The sequence below is a fragment of the Pollachius pollachius genome (assembly GCF_949987615.1).
Source record: "Pollachius pollachius genome assembly, chromosome: 7".
Classification (NCBI taxonomy): Eukaryota; Metazoa; Chordata; class Actinopteri; order Gadiformes; family Gadidae; genus Pollachius; species Pollachius pollachius.
Genome location: NC_136940.1, coordinates 11,000,504 through 11,016,578, shown reverse-complemented (window position 1 = coordinate 11,016,578; position 16,075 = coordinate 11,000,504). Strand labels below are relative to the sequence as shown.

The following is a 16,075-nucleotide window of genomic DNA, read 5'->3' as shown; positions in this document are numbered from 1 at the left end:
ATCCTTATTGTCTTTAATGAACGCTCAGCATCATACTGATTTGCTTTGCTGCATTACGCACATTCCAACAGAGCAGAAAGAGGTGCGCTTACCCTCTAACTCACTCTTCCTCCTCTTCTTCCCCGCCGTCCTCTCCCCAGACTGGCCGACAGCACGGGACCTTCTCTGCGGAGTCCAGCCGCAGCCTGCTGATCTGCCTGCTGTGGGTGCTGAAGAACGCCGACGAGATGGTGCTGCAGAAGTGGTTCACAGACCTGTCGGTGTCCCAGCTCAACCGCCTGCTGGACCTGCTCTACCTCTGCGTGTCCTGCTTCGAGTACAAGGTAGAAGGGAATGGATGGCAACGCAGTAAATCACCGTGGCTCGGATCTGATCCATCGTTGCCTGAAATGGGATTCTGTTGGTGCTCGATTTGATCTGTTTGCTTGGGATTGCTGTGATCTGTTTTTTGCTGCACTGTAACTTCTGTGCCATCTCCTTTTTAAAAATGTAATCTAGAAAGGAGTTTTGTTAGTGCTACGCTATGCTAGTTCTCTCTGCGTTTCCTCCCACTTACCTGCTTAGCTCAAGAGCTGTGCTCCCAAATAATCCTTTGTCGTGTTTTTTTCCCTCTGCACGCCCGACTGTCTGTCCGTCCCTTTGTCGGCCTGTCTGTCTGTCTGTCGGTCTGTCTGTTTGTCTGCCCCCCCCCCTGCATCCTACTCCCTCCACCCATCACTGTCTGTTGGAACCAAGGCCCATGTTGTGTTCACCATGCAGGGCAAGAAGGCCTTTGAGCGCATGAACAGCTTGACCTTTAAGAAGTCCAAGGACATGAAGGCCAAGCTGGAGGAGGCCATACTGGGCAGCATTGGGGCCAGGCAGGAGATGGTGCGACGCAGTCGCGGGCAGCTTGGTGAGCAGCCGGGGGCCGTGGGTGTGTGGGTTTGTGGGCGGATTAGTGGCTATAGTATGGGAAGGATGCACACGATGTCCTGTAGCTGAAGTCACATGGGATGTTGATTATTCAAAAGCACACAATGTACAATTCGCTCCGCCCACACCTAAACAGGAATGCACAGACATTCAGTCAATCCTCAGTGTCTTTGTAGAGCTTGTAGGGTTTTTTGTATGTCTATGGTTAACAGTCATCAATGGTGTGTGTGTGTGCATGTTACAGAGAGGAGTCCATCGGGCAGTGCGTTTGGTAGCCAGGAGAACCTTCGCTGGAGGAAGGACATGACCCACTGGAGACAAAACAGCGAGAAGATGGACAAGTACGCTCATTGGTTCTCATCTGTCCCCCAATACAAGCTCCTCCACAACACAGTATTTTACCGTTATTTTCAAGATTTTTCTTATTCCCCCTGGTCTTGAATGTAACCTTTGCAACTTCACCGGAAACATGCTTTATACCTATTTTACGATGCTGACACAAGGGATCAACCTTCACTCTTTGAAAAAGTTTCTAGCTCCTTGAGTTCTCCTTCGAACACAACAGCCTAGGTCACCCTAGAGTAGAGGAGAAGTGTGCGCCTTAACGCCCTTTGAGGCCGTGCTGTGTGAAGTAACTTCACTTGGGTGAGCTCCAAGAGCAACTCTTCACGGAAAGGAAATCAAGAAGCACTATTTGTAGAGTGGAGATAAGTCTCCCTTATCTTTTCCAATTGTGTTTTACATTGCAATGCGGAGAGGCATGTGATGTTGAGCTTATTTCCCCTCAAAATAGATATTTCCCGCTTTGGTTTAGAAACCATCCATCCATCAAAACACAATCATTCCATGCATTACATATAACTCTCATTTATCTTTCTTATATTTTGGTTTTCCGTTTGGAGTGGTGAAGAATTATCATTTTATTAAGGCAACAAGGAATTTCTTGTTCTGATGACTTGTGTGTGTGGGTGTGTGTGTGTGTGTGTGTGTGTGTGTGTGTGTGTAGGAGCCACAGATCTATCAGGTATTGTATGGTAAACACCCGCAGTGTGCCCTCCTCCCCTTACGCTTTTTTTAAACCTGCTGATACGTGGTGCGTTCAATGACATATGGGACTTCAGGAGATCGAAAAGGGGGAAGAAATCAATTCAATGCATTAGCCTTAAATTTATTGCACAGCCCTTCCACTATTTTTGTGTTAATTCGCTACTACCTTACTTTGAATAATACTGACTTATATGTCCTAAACTTCAGCCCTCTCGGAAAGTGGTTTGACTTTTATGATCATATTCATTTCATCCCTCTTTCGGATTCCTTTCTTACTCCTCATGTACATGAATGTATCGTAAGATCGTTTTCCCCATCCCTGGTTGTCTCTCCCTTGTCCCTGGCCTTCCCCTTGTTACTGGTGTTTTGGGGTTTGAGGTTGGGGTAGCATTGCGTTTGATTGGTGTGTTCTTGTTTTGGGGCCCTGTCTCTTCAGCCTGGGTCTGGTGTGCTGCTTTAGTAATGTGAAGGCTAACTTTGAGTCGTCGTGACCCATCGACCGAACTTCACTACTAAGATGTGTTTCTCTCAACTGTCATAACAGTAACTGCCTTCTACTTAATTAAACTTTCCAGTCATTGGTTATGATGGAAAATTACATTTTAGGGCTGTCTGTGTCTAAAATGCTCTGCAGTGTGTGTTGCCTGTAGAAATGGCTTGTAATGTGGAGAACTTTACTTCCTTCAATAGAAAACGCTTAAAGGTTCCATGACATGCCACCAGGTGTGAGTGTGATTAGGCGATGCTGATGTATCCGTCACACGTAACAGCCAGATTTTCAAAACGGCTTGTAATGGCTAATCACACTGACACCTGGTGGCATGCCATGGGACTTTTTTAAATGACAAAACAAACAAATGCAGTGGCTTCTGCTGTTCCTCACGGGAAGATAGCCTCCTTAATTCTCTTCTGCTGCCGCTCCCTAACCCAACGTTACGGGGAAGTCGTGGGCCCATGGCTCCTGTTGTGTTGATAAACCCCTTGAGGACATTGCAGGTTGAGAGACAGTGTCTTGCTGCGTAACAGTGGATTTTCCCAAGAAGCTAGGCTCTACATAAACGACTGCAAAACACTTTGGTGACCCAGGGCGTGTGTGAGATTCAGAGGTTCTCCCCAAGGTTAAGATGCGGGCTGTTTTGAAGGAATAATGTCTGACAGCTACTTCCTTGACCACGTCCCCGTTTCCCAGGACAAGAGCAGAGTTGGAACACGAAGCACTGATTGACGGTAACCTAGCAACAGAAGCCAATCTTACAATTCTGGATACTCTGGAGATCGTTGTGCAGGTATGTGTGTGTATTGATGCCTTGAACACAAACAACAGTCTTTGTTTTTATGTCAATCTCAAACGAGGAAATTAATTTTTCCTGTGCTGGTAACATTGTGTGTGTGTGTGTGTGTGTGTGTGTGTGTCTGTGCGTGTGCGTGTGCGTGCAGACGGCCTCTGTGACGGAGACCAAGGAGAGCATCCTGGGTGGGGTGCTGAAGGTGTTGCTCCACAGCATGGCCTGCAACCAGAGCGCCCTCTACCTGCAACACTGCTTTGCTACACAGAGAGCCCTGGTGTCAAAGGTCTAGGAAAACTCATCAAACTCCTGAAATGATCTGTGTATATATTTGCTTTGTGTGCATATTGGGGTGTATATTCATGTGTGTGTGTGTGTGTGTGTGTGTATTCTAATGTGTGTGTATTGTGTGTGTGTAGTTCCCAGAGCTGCTGTTTGAGGAGGAGACAGAGCAGTGTGCAGACCTTTGCCTGAGGCTGCTGAGGAGCTGTGGCAGCAGCATCAGCACAATCCGCGCCCATGCCAGCGCCTCCCTCTACCTCCTTATGAGGCAGAATTTTGAGATCGGCAATGTAAGCACATTTAGTTTGTTTCTCACTGATGTTTCAAACGTCATATTTGATCATTTTTAGGGCATGTCTTCGCGATATCTTAATTTAATGACGATCGAATGTAATTATTCCCCGGACCTAGATGAAATGTGGGATTGCGAGTTTTGGCATCAGACACATTAGCACACTGTTGTCATTTACTTAACTTATACTAAAATCTGACACAAACTCATCCTCGTTCCTGTCTTTGATCTTTGAATGTCACTTGCCTGTTTGGTAAGATTGCTTAAATGTAGAATAGTTAAAAATTCTATTAAAAATATATTTTTCTCATAATGCAATCCTCATTGTTATTTTTATATCAAGCAAGGGTTTTTCTGGTCTCGTGAGAGTCTTGCTCTCTTCTCCCATGTAAGGGTCCTGTTTCCCCTCATTTCAAGGCCTGTTTCCTATTCCTCCTCCTCCTCTTCCTCCTCCAGAACTTTGCCAGGGTGAAGATGCAGGTGACCATGTCTCTGTCGTCACTTGTGGGAACCTCCCAGAACTTCAACGAGGAGTTCCTGCGCCGCTCCCTTAAGACCATCCTGACCTACGCCGAGGAGGACCTGGAGCTCCGGGAGACCACCTTCCCTGACCAGGTACCCCTTTATTCATTCAGGGAAAGGCCATTGAGAGCCGGCTCTCTATTTCAATGATGTCCTGATTACAACATATAAAAATAAAAAATAAAATCCAAATGCACAACAGATATGAACAGCCGGTCAAACAACCAGTAAAACACTGCAGTACATTAAGTAAATAAATAAATACAGTAATTCAACACAATGGGATAACAAAAAAAACAAAAAAACGCGAGCATCTACATCAAATGCGATTTCAATCATCCCCTTGAACTTCTCAATGTGTGTGTGTGTGTGTGTGTGTGTGTGTGTGTGTGTGTGTGTGTGTGTGTGTGTGTGTGGCATCGTCATCGGCATCATCGGCAGACACACAAAGTCGAGTACGTCTGTCCTCCTTCTTGGTCCTTATGGGATATTTAGGGGCAATGTGGGCATGGGTGGGCAGTGGTGATTGTGGGTTTGGGTGGAACCTTTCTGCGTCTGCGCTTGGCTTCTGCAGCACTATGGAGATCGTCATTATACTGCACAGCTCCGTCTTGGACAAGTTGTCTTCAGACCGCCCTGTTTGTTGCTGTGGCCTCCCAGCTCTTAAGGCCTATGTGGCACTTCTTGAGGTTTGCTTTGATGTTATCTTTGAACCTTTTCTTTTGGCCTCCTTTAGGCACGCTTTCCTTGAACAAGCTGTGCGTAGAGGACTTGTTTGGGGAGGCGAGGGTCAGGCATCCAAATCACGTGGCCAGTCCATCTGAGCTGGTGTTGGGCGATAATGGCAGTAATGGTGGAGATACCAGCCTCCTCCTGTTAGTCCGTCGAACCTTCAAGGTTATCCTGAGGATTCTCTGTAGTTACCTCTGATGGACTCAAGGCCTCAAGTTCTCTCAAGTGCCTGCTGTATGTGGTCCAGGCTTCTGACCCATACAGAAGAGTACGGAGCAGTACCGTTTTGTAGACCAGAATTTTGGTCTTTGACTGGAGGTCGCGGTCCTCAAAGACCGTTTTCTTCAGCTTAGAGTATGCCCCGCTGGCACAGCTAAGACCCTGGTCTACCTCTTCATCAATGGTGGCTTCAGATGACAGAAGGCTGCCTAGGTATGGGAAGTGGTCCACAGTTTTCAACCTGGTGTGGTCAATGGAGATGTTTGGGGGAGTGTTGCTGTTTGGTGGTGGCTGATGGAGGATTTGAGTCTTTTTGAGGTTGATGGCCAGACCGAGCTGTTTGTACGCTCTCGCGAAAGCAGTCAAGGTGCAGTGTAGGTCTTCTTCTGAAAGGGCTACAATAGCATCATCGTCTTCATACTGCGGCTCTGTGATGCTACAGTCGTGATACAGTGATACAGTGGTGGTATGACCTTTAGCCCTGAATCTGTTGATGTTCAGGAGTTCGTCATTCCTGTACATAATTTCGACTCCCTGTGGCATCTTCATGCAGCCATCTTCATTGCGGATGGCTGCAATGAAGATGGAGAACAGCAATGGAGCAATGACGCATCCCTGCTTAACTCCTGTGTCGACCCGAAAGGGTTCAGTTTCGTCTCCAGAACCAGTCAGTATAGTGGCAGACATGTTGTCGTGCAGCAGCCGCAGAACTCTGATATATTTTTCTGGGCAGCCGATTTTTGCCAGGACCAGCCAGAGGGCCTCACGGTTGACTGAGTCAAAGGCTTTGTGAGGTCTATGAAGGCCATGCACAAAGGTGGATTCGGTTCCACGCACTTTTCTTGCAACTGCTGAGCACCAAAGATCATATCCGTAGTAACTCTGTTTGGGCGGAAAATACCGCGGGAATTCCCAAAGTCCACCTTGTCACCCTTCTTAAAAAGGGAGATGACTAAAGCATCCTTCAGCTGTGCAGGAATCTATATATGAGGGCTGTCAAACAATTGATCATTTTAATCGCCATTATTAATGTCGACATTCTGTGGGCAAAACCTTTCAAAATCACAGTTAAACAATAAAAAAAGTGTGTTAATGCGTACATTTTAATTAATCACGTTAAAATAAGATTGCGTTAACGCGTTATTAACGTGCTAATTTTGACAGCCCTAATATATTTAAATATGTATGGATATGTAAACGTATATGTATATGTGTGTTTGTGTGCATGTTTCTGATATTTATGTGTGTGTGTGTGTTTGGTACCCTCAGGTACAGGACCTTGTGTTCAACCTGCACATGATCCTGTCTGACACGGTGAAGATGAAGGAGCACCAGGAAGACCCCGAGATGCTCATAGACCTGATGTACAGGTACTATCACATCATAGACCTGATGTACAGGTACTATCACATCATAGACCTGATGTACAGGTACTATCACATCATAGATGTGATTATTCCCTGTATAGGAACTACTACTACACACTGATACTCATAGACCTTGAGAACAGGTTCTAGTCTGCAGAGAAGCTGTGCCTGTTTGTGTGGTGTGTTGCGGTGTTGATTTCGTTTGCCGACCTTTCGTGTCCCCCCAGGATCGCCAAGGGTTACCAGACGTCCCCGGACCTGCGTCTGACCTGGCTGCAGAACATGGCGGGGAAGCACACAGAGCGGACCAACCACGCCGAGGCGGCCCAGTGTCTAGTGCACAGCGCCGCCCTGGTGGCCGAGTACCTCAGCATGCTGGAGGACCGGAAGTATCTCCCTGTCGGCTGCGTCAGCTTCCAGGTCAGCAATCTCTCCCAGGGGAACGTCCAATGTGGTCTTTCTGTGTTTTTGTCCTGATAAATACAGCGATGTGGAGGGAAATGGCAGTAAATGTGGGATTTGTTCAGCAGAGATTCTCAAAGGATCACAATAAGTGTTTTTATTAAGATGGTACTTATTGTGATAACCGTGTATTGGATGAGCAAAAGCATGCCTTAGCCTATTGCCACATTTCTTGAATTGTCTTTCCACCAAATTTGTTGTTTAGTTTTGCTCTTGAACCATGTATACTAGTATTATAGTAAATTGTGTATTTCAATTGTAAATAAAATGGGCAATTGGCCTTTTGATTTTTGTTAACACAGTCCTGGAATTCATCCTGGAATCCTCATGTTTTTGTCATGTTTTCTTTGCTAATTTTCTCTCTCCTGTTCTTCCCGCCAGAACATGTCGTCCAACGTGCTGGAGGAATCGGCGGTGTCTGACGACGTGGTCTCCCCCGACGAGGAGGGCATTTGCTCAGGGAAGTACTTCACTGAGGCGGGCCTGGTAGGGCTCCTTGAGCAGGCCGCCGCCTCCTTCTCCATGGTGAGTTGAATGGATGAATACATCATCAGTATCTTTCAGCATCTGATAATGTCCTACAACAGCTTTACACACGCACTGAAGGGAGGACATTTTATATAGTATATGTACATTTTCCTTGATGTATTTACGTTAACATCCTTAAATATGTGAATATATCATGTGTCTATCGATATGTAAATCGATATCGATGTATAATAGCTTCAATGCAACACAAAAATTGAAGCTATTATACATTATATTTCCCACAAATCAAACGTTAGCATAATATAAAATGATGAGCTCAAATCTTGGTGGACGGGCGTTTCACTTCCATTCATTTCATATTTGTTTGAACCTGTCATATTGCTGCCGGCGGAATCTGTGAACCGGTAATCGGTGAACTTCAAGCTCAGAACTAGTAAACTCATGTTTCGGGTTTCAAATCAACACCCTGTACTTTCAGAATAAACCTTCTTTAAATGAGACATATTATGGTCTATACCCAACAAGTAAAACATAGTGTTTGAGTTCCAGAAAACATGTTTTTGAAGCTGTTTGCTGGAAATAGCTTTTAGGAAAAAAAATCTTGCCTACCGCTATTCCCCTATGTTTCAGGCCCTTCAGAATGCGCTGTTTCTGGTGTCTGTAGCTTTAATGCAAATGAGCTGCTGCCCATTGACCAATGAGCTGTCAGACTGAACCACAGCATGGAGGAGAAGGGATTGTTACCGTTTGCAGACTCCTGGAGCTCTATATCTATATAATATAGTATAATATAATAATAATATTATTATATATGGGTATTTATATAATATTATATATAATATCACGTTCAAAAGCTATGTGCGCCTCGGATGATATTATGAATCATAAAGACTGCGTCTGACGTCTCTGGTACTTCTATAAAAAGTAAAGACTCGTAGTGGGGGTTATCTCAGCCATGGTTGAGAAGAATTGGGGGAAAGGAACTTTGGCCTTGACTCTCTGAAGTCCATGAACCGCCACATGGAGGAGAAAGGGATTGTACTCCGGGAGCTGAGCTGCTGGACTGCCGCCGAGCTCCCCCCGCCGGACCTGCACGCTTCGGCGGCAGTTCAGCTCCCGGAGTACACCCGCCGGAGCAGTCGGAAAACTTTGGCGGCAGTTCAGCTCCCGGAGTACGCTGCCGGACTGCCGCCGAAGCTTCGGCGGCGGCCGGGCGGCTTCGACGGCAGCCGGACTGCCGCTGAAGCTTCGGTGGCAGTCCAGCGGGGGTAGCTTGGCAGCAGTCCGGCAGCTCAGGTCCGGGAGTACAATCCCTCTCCCCTCCATCTCTCCTCCTCCGGACTGCCGCTGAAGCTCGGCAGCAGTCCGGCAGAGAAAGGGATTGTACTCCCGGAGCTGAGCTGCCGGGCTGCCGCCGAGTTCCACCCGCCGGAGCTGCTCGTCTGCTGGTCCGCAAAATCTTAGCTATGCTCTGATTGGAGGGGAGTAAGGAAGTGGGAGGTAACATTCAAGTGTGCCACCTTCCTACGTAGGAGGGGGCGCAGAAACTGACTCGCTCGTTTGGTAACTGTCGGTGGGGTACTTTCAGAAATGCATATTTTACTCAAAAAATCATGTACAGACTATTTTCAAAGTGTGTGTGTGCGTGTGGGAGCACCAGAGACCCAAAACAACATCCCAGGAAAAGTGTTGTTTTCATAATATGTCCCCTTTAAAATTATATTTCTACAAATCCATGAAGAAACAGGAAATAAGGTGTAACTCCGCCCCCTTGCAGTTTCTGGTTTCCAGCTCAGAATCTGTGCCGTCTCCCCACACAAATTCTGCTATTATGCAGTAGGACCGCTGGATCCCAGATTATACTGTGGGTCAACCCACAGCAAGAGTCATTTCATGCAGCATAGCAGTTCAGCACACCTGTTTCGAATGACCTAGCTGCATGTGTGGATTTCTGGAGGTGACCCTCATGGCTACTGGGACCCATCTAGTGTCTCCTCCCCCTCCATCCTCCTCTCCAGGCTGGGATGTACGAGGCGGTCAACGAGGTGTACAAGGTGCTCATCCCCGTCCACGAGGCCAACCGCGACGCCAAGAAGCTTGCCACCATACATGGTAAACTGCAGGAAGCCTTTGGCAAAATCGTCCACCAGGTAAATCAAGCGTCTGCATCGCAGCACCCACACCCACACACCTCCCAACCCCCCTTCTGAGTAACAGCAACCACACCCCCCACAGCGGTGCAATAGAATGACTATTCCCTGTTGGAGGTCTATTTGAAGCCCACATAATGTTGATAATCCTATTTGACCGTATTAATGGGGTTTTAGTTTCTGCTAAATTGACAAAGATCTATGCTTTGGTTGTTCTTCAACGCAAACTGTGACTTTGTTTGTGTATCAAACCCTCCACTGAGGTATGGGCTCAAGTGTCCGCTTCATGTTAAGGGTATGATCAAATGACTTGCATGAAGTGGAAATACTGTGACTAAGTTGCGTGCTTTAACAAGTTTCCTTTACAAGAGTAGGGCAGCAGGTTCAAATATGACTTTGCTGAAGCGACGGGAATAATATTTACCTATTGAACTACAAAGGGACATTTGTTTCTGCTCAAGTCACTGCAAATGAAAAGATTTGTTCTGGGAAAAGTAGTTCAGAAGTAGGATCAGAAGAATCTGATGATACTGCACTTTGACACAATTTATTTTTGTATTTTTTCTTCTTTTTGTATTCAACTATTTCTTGTATGTTATACTGTGTTTGATTCAATAGAATATACAGTAACTCTTTTGGCTGCGATATTCATTCGATTTTTGGAAAGGGGTACATTAATCTTTGTCAAATGAGGTGTGTGTGTGTGTGTGTGTGTGTGTGTCAATATGTAGGGTGACCTTAATAAAACGGTTCCCCTGCACGTTGTACACCGGCCCCTGTTGCTATTTTGATTCCAAGACCAGGTGCTGAAGAGTACTGTTTAGTGTTTGTATGTATGCGGGGAAGGGGGTGTGGTGGTGGGTTTGTGGTGGTGCGTCCAGGCGTTCACGTTTCTCCTGTATTCTCTTCATCACACAGAGTACTGGCTGGGAGGTAGGTGGTTCCTGCAGTTCTCTGCTTGGTCTCAGTTGTTCGTTGTTTGGTCGTTTATCATTCACTCTTTTTCTTTTTACGTTTTGCTAGCAGCGGGCGCTCTGTCGCTTCCTTTTCTACGTCCCGTATACATCCATACATCCATTAACACCTGCGGACAATGCCGACTGTCTGCCCCCCAAACTCAACACCCGCCCCCACCAACCTCAGGGACCCTGACTTGTACAGGACAAGCAAAGCCCCCCAGTATTTGGATGGGGGGGGGGGGGGGGGGGGGGTCTTGTTTTTAGCTTGTTTGTGACCGTGCCTATGGGGCATGCATGGGAGCCATCGTGCCTATGACACTAACGACAAACGGTTTCTCTTCTTCGGGGGGAAATACGCCATTTTTCCAAAAACTCCCGTATCTTCTCAGTCCGGGGCTGCACCCCCCACGCTGTCGGGCCGCCCTCATCTTCTCATTATCTCACCTGCTCCAACCACAGGATTTGAGTCAATTTTTGTCATTTTTGTCATTTTTTCGTTTTGATTAGTTTTTCTCCCTTTTTTTGACATTTTTGCCGTAGGTTGGTCTTTTCACACACAATTAAATCTCAGCCATGTCTTTTGAAGTCCAATTGGAGTCAAACTATTTATCCACAACTGGATCCAAATTCCATGATTATCATGATAAATAAACCTTCCAAGTCACAGTAACCAACCAACCAATTATTATCTTTTGGCCCATTTGATAATCCCCCCTCATTTTGATTTTGAAACTAAGTCAATCCCTGATATACATTTTTTCATTGTTTTTTATTTTTTGCTATCAGCTTCTTAACATGTGTTTTTTATTTATGTATTTTCTGCGTGTTATTGCATGGAATGGACAGAGCACTCTTCGTTCCATCTGGAACCGCACCCCAGTTCCACCCCCTTGAACAGCCTGTTTCTAGGGGTGATGGGACCTTTTCCCCACTCTGATTAGTTTTCTTTTGTTTGTTTCTTTAAATGTTCTTTCTTTGCCTTGGCATGATCCAGAACCTCCACACTAGCTTTGTGTTTGTCTTAGCCTCATCACCAAAAATGTGTTGTTTAGACTTTTTTTGGTCTTTGTCGTTCTTCTGTTGTTCTTTGGAGATAGGCGATCCTGATTAAAATGTGTTCTGTTTTCTCCTTTTGGTTTTTGTTCCTGGTTGCCGAACCTTCCCACTATACTTAATTGTGTGTTGTGGTAAGTTCCCTAGTTTTGAAGGTTACAAACTGAGGGCTTGAGCATGTAACTCCATGTCATGGAAATGGAAATGACCTGTGATGCCCTAGTCCTCATGGAAAGTCAATCCAGAAATCCTGAAGATGGGGAGATAAATCAATCTGACTTTTAGCCAGTTTTCCTTTCTTTGTTGGTACTTGTGAAATGGTTTAGTCTTTACCTTCCTACACTTCCTAAATATGATGAATTATGCCAAGGGGATGTACAGTATGTTTCTGACAATGCATACGAATACAGAAAATATTATAGTTCATCAAATATTCAAACACACACATTTCCTCACCCAGAACTGTCTCCTTAACCACTACCCTTTTAAACTTTGACTTGACTTTCATACTTCAAAAGAAATAGCCTTACCCTAAGAGTTCCTGTCTTCCACCAGTCCTGTCATAATCGATATCCTTTCAGCCCATTTGGATTTTTAAGCAAAAGGAATACGTCCGTGTAAGCCTTTCTGACCCAGTTCTACAAGTGTACCTGTGTATACTAGTGAAGTTAGGTTGGGCTAGGATCTTGGTGAATGCTCCTCTGTCGAACACGCCGGCTAACTCGAGAGGAAACCTGTGTTGAAACCTGTTCCCACTTACTGCCACTTCACCCCGGTAGCACTGTAAGATTTAAAGACCTGGCGTGATGAATGGAAGCCTGGGCCTTCTAACTCGGACTGCTGGAATACTGAACCCCCACTTTTTACATGGAGAGATGTTGGATACTTTTAACTGGACATGATGAAGGAATGCATGTGTGCGAATTGAATGTAGAATGTTTAGAGCTCTGTTGATGGACACGTGATATTGAGGGACTACATATGCAAATAAGCATGATGCTATAATCTGATATATGGCATCAAATGGGGACATTAATGTTTGTACATTGCCCCATTAAACAAAATAGATAAATATATGATTTGTCAAAATCTAGAAAGAAACCCTGGGTGAAGGGAGTATCAAAAGGGTGTTAATAACCAGAGGTCTTTTCAACATTTATCCTTACGTAATCTTCAAAATACTTTACGCTATTATGTAATTTAGGCATGGTCTTATCATCTTTTGTGACCTTCTCATTGACTCACACTTCATCTCTCCTCAGCATGGAAAGAGAATGTTTGGTACGTACTTCAGAGTCGGATTTTACGGTACCAAGTTTGGAGACTTGGATGAGCAGGAGTTTGTATACAAAGAGCCTGCCATCACCAAACTAGCAGAGATCTCTCACCGACTGGAGGTAAACATTCAAATAATCTTTCATGCCTTATGTCAGGTTATTGGCCTCCACCCAACATATGTCCTGTCCTCTGGTTATCTTCAGGGATTCTACGGGGAGCGTTTTGGTGAAGAACAGGTTGAAGTCATTAAGGACTCCAACCCTGTAGACAAGTGCAAACTGGACCCCAACAAGGTTTGTGGGATGGCAAATGAAAGGGGCATCGTCCATATCCATTGACCTGTCTAAATGAGTTGATGGTTCTCGAGAGTGTACCATTGTAGTAAGTTGATCCTAATGGATTCTGCTTATTTTGCATAAACATTGACCAAGCTTTAGCGAAAGAAATCCAATTTGATAATTTAGGCTCGGAAGTAAATGCAATAGTGTTGGTGTCTTTAGGGTGGATCAGGAAGGAATCCACTAATTAGTCTGTATTATTAATGGCTGGTCTAACGTAACCTTCAACTCTGACTGAAAAAACGAGATCGGACCAAGGAAGACATTTACGACTAAATCAAGTTCCAAGGATTTCATGCGCCTGTAAGGTCTTAACGGTCCGGCATTATACTACCAGGTGTGAGTGTGATTAGCCATTACAAGCCGTTTTGAATTTTTGCCTCTTCTGACATCACAAGTGGGCGTGTCCACCTAGATGTATGACGGATAGATGAGTCACCTTTGCTCCAGTCCCCTGAGTAGGCTGGTAGACTGAACTTTCTGTCATACATCTATGATGTCAGAAGTGACAGATTTTCAAAACGGCATGAAATGGCTAATCACACTCACACCTGATGATATAATATGGGACCTTTAACATTTTCTCAATGACTTCCTCAGGCTTACGTCCAGATCACGTACGTGGAGCCCTTCTTCGATACGTACGAGATGAAGGACCGCATCACCTACTTCGACAAGAACTACAACCTGCGGCGCTTTGTCTACTGTACGCCCTTCACGTTGGACGGCCGTGCGCACGGCGACCTCCACGAGCAGTTCAAACGGAAGACCATCCTCACCACCTCGCATGCCTTCCCCTACATCAAGACCCGCATCAACATCATACACAAGGAGGAGGTACAGCAGTGGGCAGTGTCTTTAAAATAGCTCGTATCCCGTCTCCGTTGGGGTTCTCCGTTGAGTTACACCCCCACTGTGTACACTGTGTCCACCGAGCCGTTTGAGAGCCTGTATAACGAAAAGGCCATGGGTCACCGAAATGTTTACTTCCACCTTTCATATAGTACTTAATCAAAAGTGGATTATAATTTTGGATATTGGTGTTTGTATCGGCGTGTGTTTAGCATGCTCACTCACACTAGTACCAACACCGAACCACCAAATGTTTCTGGGTGTCTCAGATCATATCAATGCCCATGGAGGTAGCCATCGAGGACATGCAGAAGAAGACCCAGGAGCTAGCCTTCGCCACCCACCAGGACCCCTCCGACGCCAAGATGCTGCAGATGGTCCTGCAAGGCTCTGTGGGCACCACGGTCAACCAGGTCATCTCACACTCCTTTCAAACAACTACGTTGTAATCCATATCTCCAGTTATAAAACTTTTTATTTATCGTTTGCATTTGTCTTTTTTGAATGATATGAATGAACTACTGATTTTTTTTGTGTAACAGTCAATCAATCAGTTTTTTTATATTTACTTTGCAATATGCATTTGTAAAGAGCCGGGTTTATTAAGGGCATTGATAGTTGCATGCATATACTTATGCATGGGACGGTGCTTTACAGTAATGTGTTTGTGTGTATTTGTCAGGGCCCTCTGGAAGTGGCTCAGGTGTTCCTGTCTGAGATTCCCAGTGACCCCAAACTCTACAGACACCACAACAAGCTACGGCTCTGCTTCAAGGACTTCACCAAGAGGTATGAACCCTGGAACATGCCTTTGGAGACCATAACCATCCAAACAAAAATGGTCACACATAACAATAATAATTTTAACATGAAAACTAAATGTATTTCACATGGGTATCATCATCATGCACTGAACTCTAACCCATGATCCCTCCAAACAGTAGTGCAGAACATGTTCTGATTCATTGGTAGTAGTCCTATCATTGTACCTAATCATGACTTCCGGTCTGTTACGCAGGTGCGAGGACGCGCTGCGTAAGAACAAGAGCCTGATTGGTCCCGATCAGAAGGAGTACCAGAGGGAACTGGAGAGGAACTACCACCGCCTGAAGGAGGCGCTGCAGCCCCTCATCAACAGGAAGATACCCCAGCTCTACAAGCCTGTCCTGCAGGTCAACTCTCATAGGTAGGCATCCCACTGGGCTATAAGCCTGTACTGCAGGTCAACTCACAGATACCTCCCACTGGGCTATAAGCCTAGACTGGGTAGCCACGCCCATTCTGCTGGCGATTTGAGTTCGCCCTGCAGAAGGGTCAGGAGAAGAGCAATATATTTCTTTCTAGTTTCGATACGTTTTTGCGGGAGCCACTCCTCAAGCTGGCTTTTTCCCCTGGCACGCTATTGGCTGGTTTAACACAATGATGACAGGGGAGCGACGGCCAGCAGCCAATTGCGTAGTCATTTGAACTAGGCCCATTGATCACGCCTCTTGTGCTGAAGAAAATGACAGCAGCTTCCCCAGACCAACGTGCAATCTACGATTGAGCTTGGTATGGCAATAGCCAGGCTACTATAAGCCTGTACTGCAGGTCCACTCACAGAGGCTTCCCACTGGGCTTTAAGCCTGTCCTGCAGGTCAACTCACACAGAGGCCTCCCACTGGGCTATAAGCCTTTCATGCAGGTCAACTTACACTGGTAGGCCTCCTGCACTGTGGTGTGTGTTGGGGTTGGCGAGCCAATCGCATTTGCGATTGGCTCACGTGTCATGTGTTTGTCAAAGTTACTGCTGTGGGAAAGTATGAGTGAGATATTCTAAATGTATGAGCGTG

General features: G+C 45.7%; 1 protein-coding gene across 7 annotated transcripts in view; it reads left to right on the top strand.

The window, feature by feature from the left end:
* Positions 1 to 16,075, top strand: part of dock7 (dedicator of cytokinesis 7) — a 54,764-nt gene that overhangs the window by 38,231 nt on the left and 458 nt on the right. The window contains exons 31-49 of one of the 7 annotated variants that reach the window (XM_079739840.1): positions 141 to 323; positions 760 to 895; positions 1,160 to 1,256; positions 1,922 to 1,939; positions 3,152 to 3,248; positions 3,400 to 3,534; positions 3,668 to 3,820; positions 4,279 to 4,437; positions 6,565 to 6,665; positions 6,890 to 7,082; positions 7,506 to 7,649; positions 9,632 to 9,763; positions 10,682 to 10,696; positions 13,047 to 13,172; positions 13,257 to 13,346; positions 13,992 to 14,228; positions 14,513 to 14,656; positions 14,926 to 15,032; positions 15,262 to 15,429. In XM_079739840.1, the coding sequence (XP_079595966.1) occupies positions 141 to 323; positions 760 to 895; positions 1,160 to 1,256; positions 1,922 to 1,939; positions 3,152 to 3,248; positions 3,400 to 3,534; positions 3,668 to 3,820; positions 4,279 to 4,437; positions 6,565 to 6,665; positions 6,890 to 7,082; positions 7,506 to 7,649; positions 9,632 to 9,763; positions 10,682 to 10,696; positions 13,047 to 13,172; positions 13,257 to 13,346; positions 13,992 to 14,228; positions 14,513 to 14,656; positions 14,926 to 15,032; positions 15,262 to 15,429 (2,435 nt within the window). Of the gene's footprint in view, positions 1 to 140; positions 324 to 735; positions 896 to 1,159; positions 1,257 to 1,921; positions 1,940 to 3,151; positions 3,249 to 3,399; positions 3,535 to 3,667; positions 3,821 to 4,278; positions 4,438 to 6,564; positions 6,666 to 6,889; positions 7,083 to 7,505; positions 7,650 to 9,631; positions 9,764 to 10,681; positions 10,697 to 13,037; positions 13,173 to 13,256; positions 13,347 to 13,991; positions 14,229 to 14,512; positions 14,657 to 14,925; positions 15,033 to 15,261; positions 15,430 to 16,075 lie in introns of all 7 variants that reach the window. The other 6 variants (XM_079739836.1, XM_079739841.1, XM_079739839.1 and 3 more) reach the window with 6 other exon arrangements.